The sequence below is a fragment of the Charadrius vociferus genome, unplaced genomic scaffold (genome assembly GCF_000708025.1).
Source record: "Charadrius vociferus isolate BGI_N301 unplaced genomic scaffold, ASM70802v2 scaffold280, whole genome shotgun sequence".
NCBI lineage: Eukaryota > Metazoa > Chordata > Aves > Charadriiformes > Charadriidae > Charadrius > Charadrius vociferus.
Window position 1 is genome coordinate 1,134,111 of NW_009646340.1, and position 21,219 is coordinate 1,155,329.

The window sequence follows — 21,219 nt, forward strand, 5'->3', positions numbered from 1 at the left end:
AAGACTTTGGTGGGCGATGGAGAACGGTTCGGCCAGCCCGGGAGCTGCGCTGGGCGGCAGCGGCAACCAGACCCTGGGCAGGATGCCCCGGCAGCCCCTGGAGCTGCAGGTGGTCACCATCCTGCTGGTGCTGCTCATCTGCGGGGTGGGCATCGCGGGCAACGTGATGGTGGTGCTGGTGGTGCTGCGTACCAAGCACATGGTGACCCCCACCAACTGCTACCTGGTAAGCCTGGCGGTGGCCGACCTCATCGTGCTGCTGGCGGCCGGGCTGCCCAACATCTCAGAAGTGGTGGCTTCTTGGGTGTACGGCTATGTTGGCTGCCTCTGCATCACCTACTTGCAGTATTTGGGCATCAACATCTCCGCCTGGTCCATCACCGCCTTCACGGTGGAGCGTTACATCGCGATCTGCCACGCCATCAAAGCGCAGCTCCTGTGCACTGTGTCGCGCGCCAAGCGCATCATCTCCTCGTTGTGGCTCTTCACCTCCCTCTATTGCCTCATGTGGTTCTTCCTGGTGGACACGACCCAGATCACCTTCTCGGATGGGGCGCAGGTCAGCTGTGGCTACCGTGTCTCCAGAAGCCTGTACATGCCCATTTACTTCTTGGATTTTGCTGTCTTCTACGTCATCCCATTGGGGCTGGCAACTGTCCTCTACGGCCTCATTGCCCGCATCCTCTTCATGAGCCCCCTGCCCGCCACCCCGCAGCTCTCCTGCCTGGGCTCCACACACCAGGGCGGCTCCCTCAAGCTCTCCTGCCGGAGCAACAAGGGGGCTCTGAGCTCCCGCAAGCAGGTAGGGGCTCCCTGCCGGGCTGGGGCATGCTGGGCTGCAGGCAGCGCTGTAGGGGCTCAGGGCTTTGGGGGACATTCTGGCAGGGGATGGGGTGCCCCTGTATTTTACTTCCCTTTGTTAGGGGAATGGAGAGGGTTGGTTTGCTGTACGGAAGTCCCCCTGAGCCCAGCTGGGGTCTGGCAGGACAGATGGGCTCCCCCTGCTTTGGCTGAGCTCAGCGGGGCAGGACAGGGCTCCAGCATCACTTGGGAGAGGCAGGAGTGCAGGGGTGTTTACTGGGTAATTAATTACTGATTGCGTCCCAGAGGAGGGGAGTGCTGGGTCACATTATGCCAGTGGGATGCGCCTCCCGGGCAGGGTCCTGGGCAGGTGAACTCAGGTTTAGAGAAGCAAAGGGAGGGGAGAGCTGGTGTGAACCCCTGCCTTGTGAGCCCAGCCCTGGCTGCAGCCCCCTGGTCCCTGCAGGTGGGGAAGGCACCTCTGTGTCATAGTAGTGTCATTCAGCTGCCTGCTCCCTCCCTATCTCCTCCTTCCACCTCTTGCCCTCAGTGCTCCTCTTTCTCTGTCCACATGGACAATCACTGTCTCTTGCCCCACCTCCTTGGACAGGTCAGCGTCTGGACAGGGGACATTCTTGACTGCTCGCTGGCTGTTTGCAGGAGACCATCCCATTCCGGTTTCAAACTTCACATAGGCAGAGACATGGGCTATTTTAAAGGAAAGGGCCGAATCTGGGAATCTGGCTTAAGTTCCTGAGATCACAAGTTCTGCTGTGATTTTGAGTGAGCAGGACCTGATTTCCAGAGAGCCTGAAACAGGCTTCAGCCTGTCTTAAGGTCCTTGTTTTTCTAACTCAGTATCTTATTGCCTGACTTGCACAGGAACCTCCATTCCCCAGGAGAGATGATCCAGTCTCAGAGGGGAATCAAACAGCCCAGAGAACGTGTATTTCTTCACGAACTTCTAAATCTTTCCAGCTCAGCTTTTTCTCCCTTTCACTCCAGCACGGAAAGGTTTAAAGCAAGTCCTGACTTCTGCAAAAGTACTTGCCTGCTCTCCCAGGGTCGCTGGCTGCCATGGGAGCCTCAGGCAGGGTGTTTGACAGCCTCTACATACTAAAAAGCAGTAGGTAAAGGTGCGGGTTGATGGACCTGCCCTTCCAGAGCGGCTGCTGCAGGGGCTGTGCTGCTCCCCCCATGGTGCTGGGCCATGGAGAGCCTGTGCTGCACACAGCATGCTCCAGCCTCATTAGGATGAGTGGCTGAGGCCATTAGTCACGATGGGGTTGGATGACGGGTGCTCCAGCTCCTGGAAACATCTTGTGCTCTCTTTTCTGTTACACCGTGAGTTTTCTTGAGATTGTCATTACCTCCTGAAATATCGCAGCATGCAAAGACTTCCCCTGGCTGGACTGATATCACAGAACTGGCATCATTAGGAATAAAGATGGAACTGAGTTTTTAAACTGTAAAGCAGTTTCCCAGGGCTTCCAGCTATGGTTTGTTGAAGGCTTCCTTCTGATTTCACAACAGCAGCTCTTCAAAGCAAGCTGTGTTGAGAGTGATGGAGGAAGAAGCTCCAGCTGTGCCCCAGGTGGCAAATGGGCTAGGTGGCTGCCGCACGGGTCAGTGGCTGTCAAATGGATGCAGTGCTGCACCCCAGAGGTGGCTGCAATCCATGTTTTCCCATAAATATCTTTGACAATTTGGATATGGCTTTGGACAAGATTGTTTCATTTGATATATAACCACAGGGAAATGTATATGACTGCCCATAAAAGCCAGGATCCAGGTGTTCAACTTTAACCATTTGATTCATTACTGAGGGGTTCTTCTGGATATTCGGTGCAGAAATAAGTTCTCTGCGCACCAAAGCCAAGTAAAAGCACACAGCTATTAGGATGAGAGTTTCGGGCAGTGTGTACAGGAGTGCTTCGAGCATAACAAACCCAGGTCCTGTCAGAGCATCTACCTTAGCACTAAAATCCAGCCAGAGGTTTTTACTGGCGGTGTAATTGATTGAGGAGCAGAAGCTGCAGTGAGTCATGATTCTGCATATAGTTATGAGGGAAGAACCAACAACTCAGAGTGTAAAGGGGCCTCCAGAGACCCCAAGGGGTCAGCAGTGGGTTCTGCCTTCAATTTGTCTCCCTGAGCAGGGGCAGTCAGGACCACAGGGATGATATTTTCAGGGAGATGCTGAAGCGTGCAGGACCCCAGAGGGGCGGTGGGGGCAGAGCAGAGGGGAAGCCCAGGCTGAGCGCTGGGGAATGCACAGTTCATTAAGAAAGGGATTTTAATGTGAGATAGAAGGTAGCTGAATCCATTCATGCCAGCAGAGCTGGCAGATGGAGATGCTGGATAGGAGAAGGGGCTTAAATGCAAGCGCAGAGGAGAACATTCCTGTGGCCCACAGTGGGACATGTGCATGATGGAGACAGAGGTGCATGGGCCCATGTGAAGGGGCAGGACGGAGTCTGGGGCGGCTGTGCTCCCCCACAGCACCTACGTCCATGGGGCGCCCCACCAACTTGGCTTTAGCAAAGGTGGGAGAGAGGCACAGGAGGGAGCCGAGTGGTCTTTTCCAGGCGAGGTTCACCTCCAAGGAAATCAACAGCAAAAAGCCACTGTGCAACGGGCAGGTACGAGCCCTAAAAGGGAGCCTGGACACTGGTGTTCTGTGTCATCTTCACCAGAAGAAAGGTTTCCTCTCTGATTTTCTGATAGCCATGGCATCATTGCCTTTGAAACCAGAGGAAACTTGTGGAAAGAAGAAACACAGATGGCTCTCAACTCAGACCACTGGCCACCGCTTGGCAATAGCTGATGCTGGCTGAGGAGCTCATAAGCAGGTTTTCTTGCTCATTAATCACCCGTGGTCAGGGTGGAAAGGAAAGGGCAGCCTGGCAGATAATGCCATTGACCTCTCACGCTCTCCTGAGAAGCGCTGACAGCCCTTGAAAATGTCACCAGGAATTTCCATGGGGGCCCTTGGTGAAGGGTCTTGTCCTGGGTGCCAGAAGTGAGGAGGCAGCATCGGAAACTGCCCTAATAAAAAATGCTGGTGGTTTCCAATCTGACAGTGTGGTGAGGAGGCTGTGAAAGTGATGCATGTGCTACCATGGAAGAAGTGGGGCAGATTGAAGTGAGGGTGCAGCTTCTTTAAAATGCAATTGTCATGTAGAACAAACCTCTAAAGAAACCATAAGAAATCATGCTTGCAAGTTTGGTCCAAAACAGCAATAGTGTTGCTGTCTCACAGGCTTCACCTGTGCAGCAACAGCTTCACAGGACCCTGCAGACAGCAGTTGCGTCCCATTGATGTGTCTAAGCGGGACCCCAACCTTGCAAACACCTTTGAGTTCGTTGGGGTGACGGTGCACAATCTGCCAGATACCCATCACAGACTAGTGGTATGAGGGGGTGGTTTGGCTCCCAGAGGGTCTGCTGGCCAGGAGAGCAGAGCAGGGTGGGAGGACGGGCGTTGGGTGTGTGTAGCTCAGGAGGTCCCTCTGATTGGGGTACGTGCACCCACATAGGTGCTCCTGCTCTGGCCCCCCTTTATAGAGGAACTGGCTCTTCCAGCCCCCATGCCCCTAAGGGGCTACCCCACAGATGCCCATTTTTCTGCCTTGACTCTGAAGAGCCTGGATCATTGGGGGAATTTTACTGTGGATGTGCTCCTGCGCAGCCCCAGCGCTGCACTGCTTGCTTTTCAGAGCATGAAGGTGCTGCTGTTCACTCACTGATGCCTCTAAAACATGTAAGTCCAGAGCAGGACAACGTAAGGTATGAGTTTTGGTGTATTTACCACCTATAGAAGAAAGGGCCACAGACAGAAACACCAGCCTCCTCCAAGTACATATTTCACCTGCCGGAGAGGGACCACTAGAGGGAGTGGGATTCCTAAGAAAGGATGCTGCAGCTCAGGATGGTGGTGCCTGGACAAGGAGGGGTGACACTGGCTGGGGAGAAGTGTCTGCGGCCTCCAGGACAGGGGCGGAGGCTGGACACGGCGCTGCGAGAGGGGACGTGTGGGGATGCAAGATGCCAACCACCGTGTATGGAGCCAGAAGGATGCTCGCAGTGGGTTTGCTTTGGGAGTTAGACCGGGCTTGGCCTGTGGAGGTGGGAGGTGAGCTGCCCCTTGGCTTTGGCACAGGGACCCAGGATGTAGTCAGGGGTCTGTACAGCAGATATCCTTGGATATTCAACAACACCACTGGCTTACATGCTCAAAAGTGGTTTTCAGCTAAATATTAACAGTTCTAGTAAAACATCCCTTCCTGTCTACAAACACTTGTCTTGCTTCTATCCATAGCTCCTTTACAGGTGTTGTGTGCACACACTATGTACGACAGAGTTGTTGCAAAACACTTGTCAGAAAAATGGTTGTTCTTAAGCTGATGCTTCCCTGAGGGATGCTTTGAGGCTACAGCAAAGCTCTGGCTTTTATTTTTTTTTTTTGGGTGCAGCTGTTTTTTTGGAGCCCTAATTCAGGACTAGTCCAGTTAGGGATAAATGTCCCAAACTTTCCTCAGTGCTGATTAAGTTAATTTTTCACATGAGCACCAGAAGTAAGTTCTGAGCACCTCAAGCGTGCTATAGTTACTCACCTCAGCAAAGCAGAGTGAGGAAAGGCATGGAGACAGGTTTCAGCCAGTCACGCAGACAACGCTGGAAAAAAAAATTTCCCTATGATGGAGATATGAGAGTGAGTTTGGGGTAGACTGTTGGGTTTTATCCAGAGGAGATATCTTATGTCTACACAACTTTGCTAAAGTCACACCCAGGAGCACACGGTCTGTACAGACGGTTGGCTTTAAAAGGCAAATTTCAATCTTACAGCAAGCTCAGGGCAGGGCTGCCCGTCCCAGCTTGTGGTCTGGATGCAGCGTCCTCAGGGAGCACTGAATGCATTTAGTGAGACAAAGGTAATAAATCCTCATGGTGCAGTTCCCAGCCAGTTTCCCCTCCCAGGACAAAGACTGCTTTTTTGCCAGGATGTAGGATTCGTAGCAGCAATCAGTCTGTGGATGACGGCACTATGTGGACTTCTGCGGTTGGGAGGGAGGTGTTGGGAACTCGCTAGGGCGGGAGCTGGGGGAGCGCTCCCTGGTACTGGTGGCACTTCCATAACATCCAGCCATAAAGCAGGGGCTGAAAGGCAAACGAATCACTGGTTCTTTTCCTGACAACATTTTTCTGGTCTCAGAAAGGACCGGAATGAACTTTTCATTGAATTTTCATGAATTTTCAGCCTTATTAGGATATGCTCCCCCTGGTGTCATCACTTGGGTGCAGAGTTCGGATCACTTTTCACAACCAGTGTGGCTCCTGAACAGTAAAACAAGGCAGAGAATTACAACAGCCAAAAAGCCAAAGATGTTTCAGTCTCAGGAGAGAGCATGTGAGCAGTATTATTCTGTTAGATTTAAAGGAGACGTTTCAGCCATACAGAAACCTCCCGTCCAGAAGGGAGCCAGAGAGCAGGGCTAAGCACATAAAAGCTCATGGATTTATTGTCCCCAGCTCTGTGGTGGGCAACTTTGCATCTTGGGAACTGAGACAACCGCTGAGAGAGGAGTGCCTGTGTCCCAATGAGGACCTGCAGAGATGTGGTATTTCACTTTCCCAGGACAGATTTTGCAGCAATCCCACTGCCTAGGACTGCTGAAGCTGACGGAAAGACTCGCACCAATCTTACCCCCAAGACAGCCCTTTAACATGGAGCCTTCCAGGCAGGGCCAGGATGTGTTCAGTCTCTGCGTGGGATGGAAAAGCACAGAGCCTGCCCTCCTCTTCCAGGAGGAATAAACTGCTTAGCAGAGGGGAATTAATTTCTGACTGAAACTGTACTTAGGATCACTTCAGATGAGGAGTTGGTTGCATTTTGCTGTAGGGTTTGGCTATTAGCACAGATTTGTTCAGACCAACTTGATTCAGGTTCTCGGGAAATAAACCTCAGATGCATCAAAAATATGGCAAAAGCAATTCTCTCTGCAAAGCTGAGAAGCGGGTCTGTGGAAGGCAGCAATGTGGCTGAATGCTCCCTCGCTGCCATGTCTATTTGCTATAAAGATATATAGAGAAGTACAAAACGCAGGTCCCATGCCTATCCACTGCTCATGTGGCATACAATGTTGAAGCAAAATCTGTGCCTTTCTGGGCTGATCTGGCACCAGGAGCTCTCTGCTCCCATGTCTTGCAGTGCCAACCACAGCGATACAGTCTCACCACTGCTGTCAGGGCGCTCCTTCCCTCGGCAAGGGGCGGCCGAGCCTGGACTGCCCTGCCAGCCTCGGCGGAGGCAGCAGCTACAACCATGCGGGTATGTAGAGATTTTGACCATGGTCAACAGTGTGCCAAGAAGCTGCTGTTCACTCTCAGCCTATCTGTTTCAGGAGTGTTTCTACAAACCAGATTATCACCTGAGCAGTTGCCCACTAGATAGGGGGGCTTGAAACCAAAAGCTTGTGAGATGGCTCGTGCTCTTCTGCATCCAGCCATCCCTTGTAAAAGGCATTGAAAAGCTCTGAATCACAGAATGGTCAGGGTTGGAAGGGACCTCTGGAGATCATCCAGTCCAACCCCCCTCCCAGAGCAGGTTCACATACAGCAGGTTGCACAGGACGGCACCCAGGTGCATTTTGAATGCTTCTCTGAAGCTACCTTTTACTGACACATCTCGTACAATCACTCATGTCTTTCCCAAAAGACAACAAATTGTGGCAGCAAACATGCTAAAGTCTTAGCAACAGCCTCAACACTCACCGTATCACTGCAAGATGTTATTCTGGGAAGTGTCCTCACATTCCCGTTAAACCACGCACAGCAAAACACTTCTATTTTGGCCTCAGCTTGACAATAGCCCCTTTCTTATAGGGAAAGTTTTGTTGCCACTACCAACCACCCCCAATTTCTACTCAAAGCATTACAGGAGGGCATAATTGCTTATGACTCAGTAAAAAAAAAAAAAACCAAACACCCCAAGAAATGCAGAGAGACTGTGAACGTGATCCAAGTGCTTATTTCCATATCGAGAACCAGAGTCATTGCACAACTCCCTTTCTGACGTTTGAAACGCTACTGCCTTAATATGCGTGTGGCATCAGTGTTTACTCATACTTTCCTCCTTGGGGACGTGTGTATTCTGTAAGTGTTTGCTGGAGGATGATTGTCACCTACCAGAAATAGCTGTTGAAATTATTAGGAACACTGGAGTTTCAGTGCAAAACCCCATTTTCTTAAACAAGCTTGAGTCGAGCTGAGGGCAATTACTGCTCACTTCTGAATTCTCAATATCTTCTTGTTCTTAATATGTTAATGTAGTACTTCCCTAGTGTGCTGCAAATTAAAATAACCCATACCAATTAGCTAAGTAACTCCCATATCAGCACAAGTAGGAGGCAATCTCCTCTGCTCTCAGTGCTGCTCTGTACCGGGAGCCTGTCCCTGGGAACAGCGTAGCTGGCGTAGGAAACCAGAAGATCCTAGGCAGGGAGTTGAGATAGACTCCGTGGCACCCCCAAAAGTTAGGACCCCATTTTTGCATGAGTTAGTTTCCCTGTTGATTTATTATTTTGTGCAGTTTTCAAATTTGCTTTGTGGTACACAAATTCCCGTTTCCAGGCTGGTGGCTGCTTGCCCTGAAGAGCTTTAAAGGCTCTTCAATGGTAAGTGAAAACTTGTCGTTTAAGGGTTTATTCATGCAAGATAGTTTCATGAACAAAATGGATTCAGAGAGGAATAGCCTCATGGTTTGGGTGGCTATTTTAACTACTTAAAGAGACATCTATGCAATATGTAGACTGAATTAGCTGTCTGCACCATTCCTTCAGGTGGGAAAGCTCTGCTGGAGATCTAGCATCATCTGACTGTTTCTCTTTTTGCCTATACCCATTGACAAGGTGACCAAAATGCTGGCTGTCGTGGTGGTGCTCTTCGCCCTTCTGTGGATGCCTTACCGCACACTGGTGGTGGTGAACTCCTTCATGGACCCTCCGTACCTGAACACCTGGTTCCTTCTCTTCTGCCGCATGTGCATCTACCTGAACAGTGCCATCAACCCCATCATCTACAACCTCATGTCACAGAAATTCAGGGCTGCCTTTAGGAAGTTATGCAAGTGCAAAGAGAAGAGTGCTGAGAACCCCGTGCCGTACACTGCCCCGGTGTACTACAGCGTTATGAAGGACTGTTCTCATGACAGCTCTGATCACAACATCACCGAACAAGAAGATCTGAACAGTCTCGCTGCACCTGCAAAGAAGAACAAGCCTGGCAAATAAATCCTGGGACCCTGAAACAACGCAGGCAGTGGGAGCTATGCGGCTGTATGCACTGCGTTGGGAAAGTGCCAACAGAAATTGCTTTGGCATTGCAACAAGCTTAATTTAATACCTCTCCAGGGCATTTAACAAAACAGATTCTTAGAGGCAAATTAATTTGCTTTTCCTTAACGCTAATTTATTCTTGTTTGGTGAAGTGTTAGGCATAGGTCAACGTTTAGCATCTTTAAAGAATTTGTCGTTAAATACAGCAGTGCAACGCTACTCTGTGTTATGTGCAAGTGCAACTGTTTGTTGAGTTGAGCCAGAATGTTGAAAGGAAATCCAGGAAGAGAGGGGCATTCAAGGAAAACAGACAACCTGGTTTCTGCTGGCCCAGTTTTCTCATAGGCTGAAGTTCACCTACCAAAGCTACATGCCTATACCACTGACACTCTATGCGAGCTGCTCCTCCAAAGTCCTTTTAGAGTCAATGGGGACAATTAGGCACTTCCAGAAAGTGGCTCTTCTCATCTCAGCATAGTCGTCTGAGGCAGACACATATGTGAGAAGGAGATGAATGCCTCCTGAGATGTGATTGTTTCCGTCCATTGACTGTAAAGGAACTCTCAGGTGGTGACTCCCATGTCAGGAATGACTGAAGCTGGGTGTCATGAACCTCACCCCACGCTTCTGGAAACATTGCTGTGCTGGTAGCACATATACCCTAGGTCCAGACCAGTTGGATTTGTTACAGAAAAATGAACAAACTAATAATGAGTGTTCCCTAAGGTAATAGTAATACTTCCAACATTGTGGTCTAAGCTTCTTTTGGATAATTTTACCTCTTCTGTCCAAACTCCTCTAGTTGCTTCAGCTGGATATTGTAGCCTTGTTCTGTAAGCCCCGGTGTGGTGTAGCTGTGTACCATTGAGCAGTGTTGCTCTCCGTCCCAGCTACAGTCGCATTTCAGCGGCAGGTGAAACACTTCTCTTATTTCTTGAAAATAATTTGTGAAAGTCCATCAAGTGTTTTGTGATAAGTGACACACTGACTGTAAGACATTAACAATACTCATTGCTGCTATCATCTTGTGAGCAAAGTGGATATTCATAACCTGCAGTGTCCAAGAAACCAGCCCGAGGACACTTGCCCCAGACTTGCAAGAGACTATCTGGACTAGGAGTAAAAGGAAAAAGACTACATGAGCCAAACGCTAAGGCTCTTGCCAAATAAAACAAGTGTCAACCACCAGTAACCCTCAAGTGACTGTAAAAAATTCTTTGAACAGCCAACTCAGCCTCACTAGTCAGCACTAGTTTTCACCAAACTATAGTGTTAAAAGATCTTAGAGTTTTGAATCCGCTTTGGAAAATATCTGTGTGGTATTTTGAAGAGTACAAGATGTTAAGTAACCATTCTGCATCTATGGGAAATCACTTCCCTGGGTGAGTCAGAACAAGACCTCACCTCCCACCAAAGTGTCGGCAACTCTCCAGGACCTATTTCATTTTGGTGTAGGGTGGCTTTCCATGTATGATTATTGTATTGTGAGTTATTAAATCGTCTACTTTGCCCCCAAAATAACTGTATGATGAGGGAAGAGAACATTGGTTTTTGCAATTATTTGCAACGGTGTGTGTTTGGAATAAGGATTCATTTTGTGCTCTTTCGTGTATTAGGAGTGAAGTTCCTCTTTATTGTTGTTACAGTAGTTCTGCACAGAGATTTGGGATTTGCTTCTTGAAGAAAACGGAAGTGTTTTCGCAATGATGTGAGAAAACTGTTCCACTTAACAAAAGAAACTAGGAAATGAAACAATTTGCTTGTAACAATCTTTTCTCTCGTACAGATTTTTCTGCCCCTTAGAACAGATTTTTCCTTAGCAGCTCAGAACAATCCATTGATAAAAGCATCTGCAGATGAACCAGAGCAGTAAGGACCAGGGTGCCTTGAAGTAACACACAGGTAAGGCACAGGAGGAGGAAGGGGAGCCCTGGGGCAGCTGCTGGTCCCCTGGACGTGGCGAAATCCCGGGTTGAGGTTTGGATGTGTCAGCTCTTACCTGGGCTGGGTTGAGGCTAACAGGAACAACTTACTGTATAGCCCAGAGCTAAGCTGGGCTCTTGTGCTAATGAGTTCTTCTTCCAATGCAGCAGAGCTACATCCTTAAAACATAACAGCTTCTTCCCCTTAAGCCACTCCATGCCCTGTCTAGCCAGCACAGGAATTAATTTTCTTCATCTTAACTGCCAGCTGTGGCTTGCAGCTCGCCAGGGTGCAGAGCCCTGAGCACACACCTTTGGGTGCACACGCACCATAGTCAGCCCCGACAGCCAGAGACATGCAGCAAGCAGCATCCCACCTCTCCTCTCCCCTCCCCCCCCTGCTCTCCAGACAGCTAACCTATACAGCTATAAGGGGATAGGGGATGGCAAGGAAGGAAGAAAGGAGCAATTTAACCTTTCTTAGCAGTGCAGTGAATCGGTAACACCCTGAAAACATGGTGGAAGGAGGACTGGGACTCTGCATCCACGTGCTGTTTGTGTTGGTAGGATAACTAGATGACAGCAGCAAGGCACAGCCCAGCTGCCCTCGGTGCTGTGGGGCCATGGAGGATGGTGCCTCCCCAGGGCATCAAGCACAAGAAGCATCTCCTTGGGGACAGGCTGTCCTGTGTCCCCCATCCCTTCACCCTGTGGCTGTGGGCGCAGAGAGCAGCAGGAGAGCCGGCTTTGCCCTGAGGCCACGTGGGAAGAGGATTTACTGCCCGCACTCAGAAACCCACCTGCATCCTGACCTAAGGCACTTCTCAGGCATGGGATGTGCAGTTTGACAGACAGCCTCGATCTCTGCAAACACAAGTAGCAGCTCAACTCTGAAGCACCTCTGGCAGGATCTTTTCCACCTCCCCATCACATTTCCAGTCTTCACTATTCCACTTTATGCTTTTTTCCCCCCAGACAGAGAGAGACATCCTAAAAGCACTATTCTCTTAATTAAATTTCAGCCCCAGGCCAACAGCTAATTGACAGTTCTGAAATTTTTGTTCAACATACTTGGGATTCAATTAAAACCCAGTTCTCTTCTCCCCTTTCTGCCCTTATTTGCCACGCACTGTGTGACCTTTTGTTATTTTTTGAGAAGTAATTGGCAGATAAATTCCCCCGGCACCACGAGATCTCCAGCAAATGCACCAGAGCATTAAACTCTGTAGGTGTGGAATGAGTTCCTGCTCCTTCTCCCCACACATATTCTGACACATTAGGAGGATTTGAGAGAGTTTTACATGGAAGTGGAGGCGGAAGGTCAGTGCTCAGCTTGCTAAGGAGGTGCTGGTTGAGAGGACAGGCAGCTGCGTGCCGTTGGGAAATGAATCACCAGCAGAAAGGAATGAAAAGAAATAACTCATCAATGTAACTTCCTCTGAATATCCAGGGTCTGAATAAAAACCTTAATTCCTTATAAGAAATCAAAGATCCCCCTTCAAGCTTGAGCCTGTACTACCTTGTACCCTGCAATGCCCCACCTGGCTCGTAAAGTCTGAAGCTGCATTTTACCCTCAGCATTTATTTACTCTCAACGACACGAGCACGGGCTGCAAGTCTTCAAATACGCCACCAAATAGAGAATCTATTACTCCTAAATAATTTACCACATTGAAGATGCTCCTCAATTTGATCTAACCTGTTAGTTTCTTAATTAAAGCCCTTCCACTGCTTGTTGACCTGGCAAAATGCCACCTGCTTTCTTCGATTACACAGCAAACAAGTTCCCTGGCAGGAGAGGGGAGACCTGGCACTGCCACAGAGCCCCGGGGAGGGGAATGAGTTTGTGAGCAGTGCAGAGAGGGGGAACGGAGGAGGCAGCAGCTTAGGGAAGGGCTGGTGGGAAAGGAATGAGTGAGGTTTATGGGCTGGGAGAACCACGGGTTGGCTGAAGCTCACAGTATTCATCAGAGACCTCCAGTGTAGAAGACACTGCATCCAGCACGTTTACCTGAATCTGGCTGGTCCCAATGCAGTATTGGTGATAGAGGCCACAAAACAATCACCTCTCTGCAGTGCACGGATGGGTCCCCAGCAAGGGTTATTTACTCCTGCAAAACACAGAAGTTTAAATAAGTTACCAAACCCTTCAGTTTAAGCCCCAGCCAGGTTGTTTTCTTACCTTTTCTCTAGGTTTGGGTGGTGGAAAACGTGCTTTCAGGGGGAACATTGGGTGTCCGTGCCAGCCTGTGCCAGAGGAGAGCGTGGCTGTGCTGATGGCTCTTTGGGAAAGTCTGTCCCCTTCAATCCTGGCCAGTGCCCTGAGGGCCAGCCTGCCCCAGCACCATGTTAGAGAGTGACCCATGGAACACCAGCATTTCCCTAAAAAATGGACAAAAAGACCACAAGGGCACCCAGAACCTCCCTGCAACCAAGGCAGGCTATTAGAGCTTGGCTTCTGCTCTATGGTACAATCCTGCCAAGAGCACATTATTAAAATTAAAATAGTGGCACCTTTAAATTAGTAATACTCAGGTCACTGAAGAGCATGTTGAGCGACTGCTTAAATTTTTCAGAGACACAAGAGAGGGTGGACCACCCATTAGGGAATAAATTCGATACAGCTTCTTTTCAATCTGGTCTGGCCCCCGCCTGCTTCTTTGAACTAATTAGTTCAAGCAGGCCCCAATTAAGGAGCTACTAATAAAGCCTGGGAGATAGTCCTACAGCAATATTAATGTAATCACTCCGTAGTTATTTATTTATTTTGCAATCTGTGTTTCCCAAGGCCTCTGGAGGGCTCTTTGGCCAGCGCTGGCCCCAGACCTGCGTCCTCTCTGCCTGCTCAGAGGTCTCTCAGTGCTCTTCAAATCAAGGCACCCCTTTGGGGAGCGCGCTGTGATGCACAGCAGGTCAAAGCTTGCCAGTCCCACAGGACTGACTGTAATTTACCAAAATACCCCAGTTTAGCAGTTAACCAGCTCTGACCATTTCTGCCCTGCTGGGGTTTAAATGCAGACCCTGATGGGAAGGCACTGATGGCATCGCCTGTGCCCCAAATCAGGAGCACTTTCCCAGCTATTGCCTGAGGGAGGGAATGTGACTGCAACGCCAGAGGTCCCCTGTGCTGTGGGTGAAAGGCAGGTGTATTAAGGACAATCTGTGTTTTATAATTGCTGAATTTTCTTTAATAACCACTTCGTGAATTGTGCTTTAAGTGTGCTGTTTCTATAGAGACGGGGGATGCTGCTGGACAATCTGTGTTTTATAATTGCTGAATTTTCTTTAATAACCACTTTGTGAATTGTGCTTTTAAGTGTGCGTTTCTATAGAGACGGGGGATGCTGCAAGTGCACTGGCAGCCGCTCGCTGCTCCTACAAAAGGGGATACCTGAAGCCATGAGCTGGGAAGCCATTATAAGCTTCACCCTCTCAAGGAGAAGGTCCTGGGGTGGTCCTGGTGCTAGTATGATTCTGAGATGGTCAGCGAAGGCCTGTTGTCCTCCTGTGGTGGCTGATCCTGTCTGTCCTCGTGGGCACAGTGCAGGTGGCTGCTCAGAGGAAATAAAACAAAAGCAACTTTTTCCAGCTATGTAGTGCCAGCCTTGCTGGCAGAAGAGGACAGGAGCGGGTGGCCACCGTGGGGCCCCTTGCTACCAGTCCCAAGCCAGGCATGGCGCACCCTTGGCTCGGCCAGGCAGGAGGGGAAAGCCAGAGCTTTCGAAGCCAGCGCTGGGGGCTAAGCTGTGGACAGGCGTGAGAAAATGTTGTGCAGGAGTCACTAAGGGTGACTATTCCCTGTTGCACTAATGTTCCCAGGACTCACTTTGGCTTCCTCCAGCAAGGGTCCTGGAGTGAAGGTGGTGGCACGGAGCCAGCCCTGTTCCCAGCTCCTGGGCCAGAAAGGACCACAGTAACCCCTCTGCGCTTCCCAGCACCAGCTCTGTCCCTTCCTCTTGTGCAAAGATGAAGGCCAAGAGAGGGGGTTGCTCCCAGGAGCCTCGATGTCCCACAAGGACAGTGGAGGGCAGCGCAGTCATCCCCAGGACGCCTGGGCAGGTCACGCTCAAAGGACACCGGGGCTCAGATTGCACCTTCCCTCCCACTGGTGGAGGCTAAGGCTGCTGCCCTTCGGTCACAGGATCAGGCCAGTGCCTTTATCCCGCTTCTCACATATCGGACACCTCCCTGCCTGCACCCGGGGACGCTCGGCTGGGAGCAGTGTGGGGGACGTTAGCCCTGAAACCAGCAGCTCTCGAGGCAGAGACCCAGCACTGTTCCCCCTTCCCTGAGGAAGGGGCAGGCTTTTCGTTTTGCCTTTATTAATATTTTTGAAGGAATACGTCATTGCTTTAGCAGCAGACCCACCTCCCTCCCTGCTGCCTCTGCCACACATGGGCCAAAGATCTGCTCCATTCATCAGCCTGAGATTTATGAGGTGCAAAGGGCTCCGGTTACACCGCTGCCCCCAGCCTCCTCCCAGAGACTGGATGAATGAGACGCTGCTGGTTCCTCCCATACCAGAAGCAAAACAAGCCCAGAGTAGAGTAAAGCCATCATTTCACCAAACTCAGCTCCTTAAATCTCTACCAGAACATGAACTCTTCCCCCAGGAGACCCCTTGTGTCCTGCAGAAGCCGGGGGAGCCCCTGCTGCCTGCAGAGGCTGAGCCTGCGTCCCGCCAGCCCCTCTGCACAGCCCGGCTTTGCTCATGTGAGACACTCCAGAAATAGAAAAGGGATTGAAGGTTTCAGCTACTCTGGATTCCTCAGGCCCCTGGGCCCCGCTGCCCCTGGCTGGCGCTGGGCTCTGCTCTCCCATCCTCCCCTGTAAATCGCTCTTCCCCTGACTGCCATTTCCCTGTCTCCTGTGCCTGGCTTTCCTCTCACTTTGGCCATTTCAAGGGGCCGAGCGAGAGGACGGGCCGCAGGCAAAGGAGAATCAGTCCTCTCCAAACCCAGGAGGACCACGGTGCTGGAGGAGCAGGCAGCAACGCACAGCTTGGAAGAAACTTGGCAGCAGCCCTGGGGTCTAGAGGCAGCGAAGGGACCTGTCAGCAGCCGTCTGCATCGCCCGGGCAGGCTTCGGGCCAGCAAGCTGCCTTTCCTTCTGGCCCGGTGCAACCTCTGGAGGAGGCCAGCGTGATGGTAGCACACAGAGCTTGCTCAGAGAGCTGGAAGTGTCCTCAGACATCTGGCACCAACCTTTTAAAAAGCAGTAAGTGAAAATTATTATCTTCGCAAAGTACCCCAATCAACAAACAATGCAAGATTTTGAAACAGATATTGCGGAAAAGCTAAAAACCATCCCAACACCACCTATGAAATTGAGCACCATGTGTTGATGAAACCTCCTTTAAGACTGGAGTGAAAGTGTCAACCTGGAAAGAAACCTGGAGATTCCCCTGTAAAGACCCACATGGATACAGTGAGCAGATAACTGTTTATTATTGCACGTAATCCAGCAGAACAACCGACAGAAAACTCCGGACAGTAGTACACAGATTGTAGTAAACAGCTTGCAAAATCTGTGATGAAGGTATTTTTGTGTGAAGAGTGAAATGTATCTGCATCTTTGTAAGACCTGAAAAGTATAACACAATATCCTAGTCAGTTTTGAAAGCATGCAGTTTGAGGTAAATCTGTTATTTTTGCATCTAAGAAAACGAAATCCCTAAGGGGCTATATATATGTATACATATCCATATCTCAGTGCAATATGGATATATTTATACATCACATAAAAGCAAATCTACCTACTTTTCTCAGAAGGTTACTAGGAGGAAAGCACATTACTGAGTGCACATCACATGCATAAAAAATCGGGGCAGGGGGGAATTACCTTAGCGCTGTTGAAAAAGATTCTTTTTTGTGCTTAGTGATAAATAAAAGCCCCTCAGGTCTCTCAACGGAAATTGTCTTGGTGGTTAATAAAAGCAGTTGGCATACTGAAACTGCAAAGCTGGCAAGTGAGTGTCAGCAAACGGAGATAAAACGTCAAAGGCAGCAGAGCCTGGGGTTTGCAGTACATTTATACTTAAGAAAAGAAAAAAAAAGAAAAGAAGCAAATTGCTACGAAACTATGCTCTGTGGAAGCGTAGATGATGCTGCACAGCTTTCTCAGGACTGGTACAGCCACATGGCTTTTAGGAAGGGATCACATTCACTTCTCCCACAGTTAACACCACGTATATGCTACTGTGGCAACGTTCCTGAGCTGAATAAGGTTAAAAAATAAACTTGGTTCACAAAGAAAAGTACTGAATTATTCTCACTCGCTTATGCCATAATTAGAACAGATAAATTAGGCAGGTTTTGCCCTGTGTCTCCAGTCAGTGTAAACCCCTGCCTGTCTGCTAGCCTGTCTCTGAAATCCTTTCAGACTGGCCTTTGGAGCAGACTGGGCATCTGTTTTTTTCCTTAACCATCATTTCCCCATTCTTTCCAGTCCCTCAGGTTTTGTCACCCAGTCCTGTGCTGTGGGACTTCACGATACACAGAGGTGCACAACTGACTATAAATAACATTTCCAATTATCTTAAAAAGGGATAGAAAATACATATTGCTCTTAAAAGAAGGAAGAAACATGTCCAAGCACTCAGCCTCACACTAAACTGTAACTTCATCTGTGCCGACTTTCTAAGCTCACATTGCTAAGGATCAGAGCAGATCATGGTAGAAACATCTCCTTCCAAAGGTCACTCTCTGTCGCAGCTTTGGGAAGAATCGGCGCAAATCGCCCAGGCCTCTAAGCCTCGCACACAAGAACAACAGCTAGAGTTGCCCCTCTGTATTCTACCACTGCTGAAAGTCTGGCTGCCATATATTTCTGAACATAACACCCAAATACAGTAGAGTCACTCAGGTCTCTGCACCTTTTTCCTTTTGGGAATAACATAACCTCTCCCATGACAGCCACCCTGCATCCTCTGGCTGGAAAGTTTGTTCACTCTGTTGCAATGAAAGAGCACAGGAGCCCTCCCTGCAGCCCAGGGCACTAAGGGGAGGAACCTGCGGGTGTACAGAGGTATTTTTCAATAAGTACCTCCTTTTTGTTGTAACTCGCACCATTTTCATAGAAAAAAGGGGTAAGGGGACAAATTCAGCACACCTCTTTCCTTTCCCGTTACAGTGGGAAGTCTCCCACTGCAAGACGCTTCTATGCAGAGCATTGCTGGTGGCAGGAGAGCGCTCAGACAGCACGTGGTCCCCAAAAGGGCACCATCTCCCTCCTCAGCACCCCCCGCATGCACGAACAGCCTCAGATCAGGCAGCCCCCTGCACCCCACCCTGCAGCCCCCATCCGTGGCGCGTCGGCAGGCATGGGCAGGACTTTGGTTACACTTCAACAAGCCCAATTTCAACTTGCTCCCCCTCTCAGTCCTCCATACACGGAAAACGACTCCAGGCAATGGGGAAAGGAAAGACTTTCTGTTCGTCTCTTTGGATGACTTCTGAGCATGGAGGGCGATGCTGTCCACCCCTAGCCGTGGCACAGCTCTCATGAGTCATTTTGGTTGCTGTGTATTGCTTCATCTCCACGCCAGGCATGATATTCTTTGGGAAATCTCTGACACTGAGTCAACCAAGGGAGTTACAAAACACATCAGTGTGCACGGATAAGACCTTCTCACTCGTTTTCCTACAGCTACAGATAAATCCCTCATCCCTGGCATGACAGGACAGTTGATGGCTTTGGTGAGAACAATTTAAGGCAACTGCTATTTTATACAAAGAAGAGAAGGAGGCTGAATTGCAGAAACCCTGGCTTTTCCTTGGTAGATTGCAGAGGCCAGCCACAGCTTGGGAGCAGGGAGACTGAACTGATCTTCAGGCACTTTCGTTTAAGGTTGATGTTTGCGGTGCAACCTTGGGATCTCAAGTCCTCCTCTTAGGTGTTTTCAGGTGGCTGAGATTTAATCCCCACCAGGGTCTGTGGTCTCCATCAGCAGCAACGCCTGTCCCAGACACAGATGAATGGGAGAGTCAAGGGGGGAGCAAAACACATGACCAACGTAATCATGGTTGACTGCAAGACTTTCACCTGTGCATGCTGAGCGGGGACTAATAACGCAACAGAAAGCAGTGCCCAGCGGAGCAGTTTTATCCCCCAGGAGGCCCTGGGGAACGCAGCTTGATACGCTCACAGGGGCTTGGGAGGTGCTTCTCCTATTATGTTCACGTGAGGCTCAAGGGCCAGGTTCAGCATCGATGGGGTTTTTTGCAATATTTGAGCCCAAGGTGACAGAAATCCTATGCAAACCCATGATGCATTCCCGTGTGCAAGAATCCCACAGGCACAAAAAACCTCAGAAAATTTTATTGCCACCAAATCCAATTGCAAACCCTCATCCCAATTCAAGCGGAAGACTGAGCGAGCTCCAGTTTAACCTTAGTCAGATAGATATCTCAGCTCATATTTACCTTTAGTAAAACAACCTTTACGTAACAACAGTTGCAGAACTATCACTGGTGCAATTAGAGCTGCAAATTCCAGTTTCACATTTTCTTTGTATTCCTGCCTCTTGCTGGGCTGAGTGCCAAGAAATATTGCAACGCATGAGGTACCTGGCAGCAGCAGCCATGGAACAGCAAATCAAAAGTGTTTCTTGTAGAAAACAAATTTCAAATTTAACATCACACATTCTTGCACTGGAAATCTCACTCCATTAATTGTGTCCATTCAACTGGGAAGGCAAAACTATACTGCGTGATTGTATCCAATCAACACAGTTCAATTTTTTAACTTTGAGGAAATGGTTTTATGAAAAGACTTGAGAACTATCCACTGAAGTTACTCCACAAACAGTCTTGGAACAGACAAGGGGTAACTGAGAATCTCAACGCTCAATGCAAGGCAATTGCATCTATTGAGTAAATTCCCATGCATTTCCATCACCAGGGCATCCATCAGTGAATTATTTGCATTGGCAATAAAGCCAGTCAACCCTAAACTGTCCCCAGTAAAGTCTACAAATTGAGGAGAAAAATCTCATTGCTTGTCTTACCTTGTCCGAGGGGCACATCATGTCAAAAAATGTACAAATAGGATGGCCAGACCAATGTTCAATAAGATGACCATGCAGATCACGATTGTGTTAGGTCCCTGAAGGAAAAATCCAAAACAGAGTATTATACACTGCAATTCCAGGTGAGGAGACAGATACAGCTCGATTCTGCTATTCAAAAATACCAGAATCATCCCCTCCCAACACACATAAATCTGGCACTTAACAACCAGCCTGAATTTCAAACTAGTTGAATATCTATCAATCCCTAGTCCTATTTCTCCCCTCCAAACTCCTGTTAAGGAGGCTAAAGCAGGCTTCTTTCGAGGCTAAAGCAGGTTAAAGGAGACCCTGACCACAGGCACAGAAACTGCCAAACCCACGTCAAGCTGCTCTTCCCAACTCCTTGCTCCACTCACATCACCCACATTTGTCAAGTTGCCATTTTTAAGATGAACAAACGCATCCGTATGAGATTGCTCTAATTTCGGACCAAAACACTTCCAAGCTGTGCTTTTCTAAAGTTGTGTTGGAACTGTTCATGTCCAAAGAGCTGCAAGACAAGAAGCAGCGGGCTAATAAAACATCTAGTTTTACAGCTGTTTTTGGTAACAGCAAATTTGAATTTCTGTATTTAAAACCTGGAATATCAGCTGCTGATTCGATGGTTACTGCAAAAGAGTAAAAGTAACAGGTAAAAAAGAAAATATCACTCAGCTTTTTCTTCCCTGCCCTACATTCTCCCCCCAGCTTTCCATATCCATGTTGGCTGCTGAAGGGGTGGGAAAGGAAGGGGAGAAAAGTGTAAAAGATGCATCACAAAATGCCTGTTTTCCTCAAATTTTGAAATAGGGATGTGTCTGAAGGCATATCTGCCCTGATGCGGAGAGGAAGTTAAAATAAAAGTTATGAACGCCAGCCCGGGCAGCTAGGGCAGAGCAAGCTGGGACAGCAGCAGGAGAGGAGAGGCTCTCCTTCAGCAGGCTTCGGGATCCCAAAAAGAGCCTCTGGGCGCCGCTTGGGGCCCGCTACAGCCCCGGGGCCACAGGCTCTGCATCCCTCCGGGCCCTTCTGGCCTCCTGGCGAAAAATAAACCAAAAAAAAACCCCAAAGCAAAGACGGCTCCCAGGGGTGCCTCCCAGGTTGCCCCACA

General features: G+C 49.2%; 2 protein-coding genes across 2 annotated transcripts in view; one reads left to right on the forward strand and one right to left on the reverse strand.

Annotated features, from left to right (window-relative positions):
* Positions 1-16: 16 nt before the first annotated feature.
* Positions 17-9,092, forward strand: LOC104290874 (thyrotropin-releasing hormone receptor-like). The gene is made up of 2 exons (XM_009890083.1): positions 17-802; positions 8,712-9,092. The coding sequence occupies exons 1-2, from the start codon at positions 17-19 to the stop codon at positions 9,090-9,092; spliced, it is 1,167 nt and encodes a 388-aa protein (XP_009888385.1).
* A 10,991-nt stretch (positions 9,093-20,083) lies between these two features.
* JPH2 (junctophilin 2) overlaps positions 20,084-21,219 on the reverse strand; it is a 29,919-nt gene continuing 28,783 nt past the window's right edge. Inside the window, 1 exon segment of the mRNA XM_009890200.1 lies at positions 20,084-20,164. Within this exon segment, the coding sequence (XP_009888502.1) occupies positions 20,084-20,164 (81 nt within the window).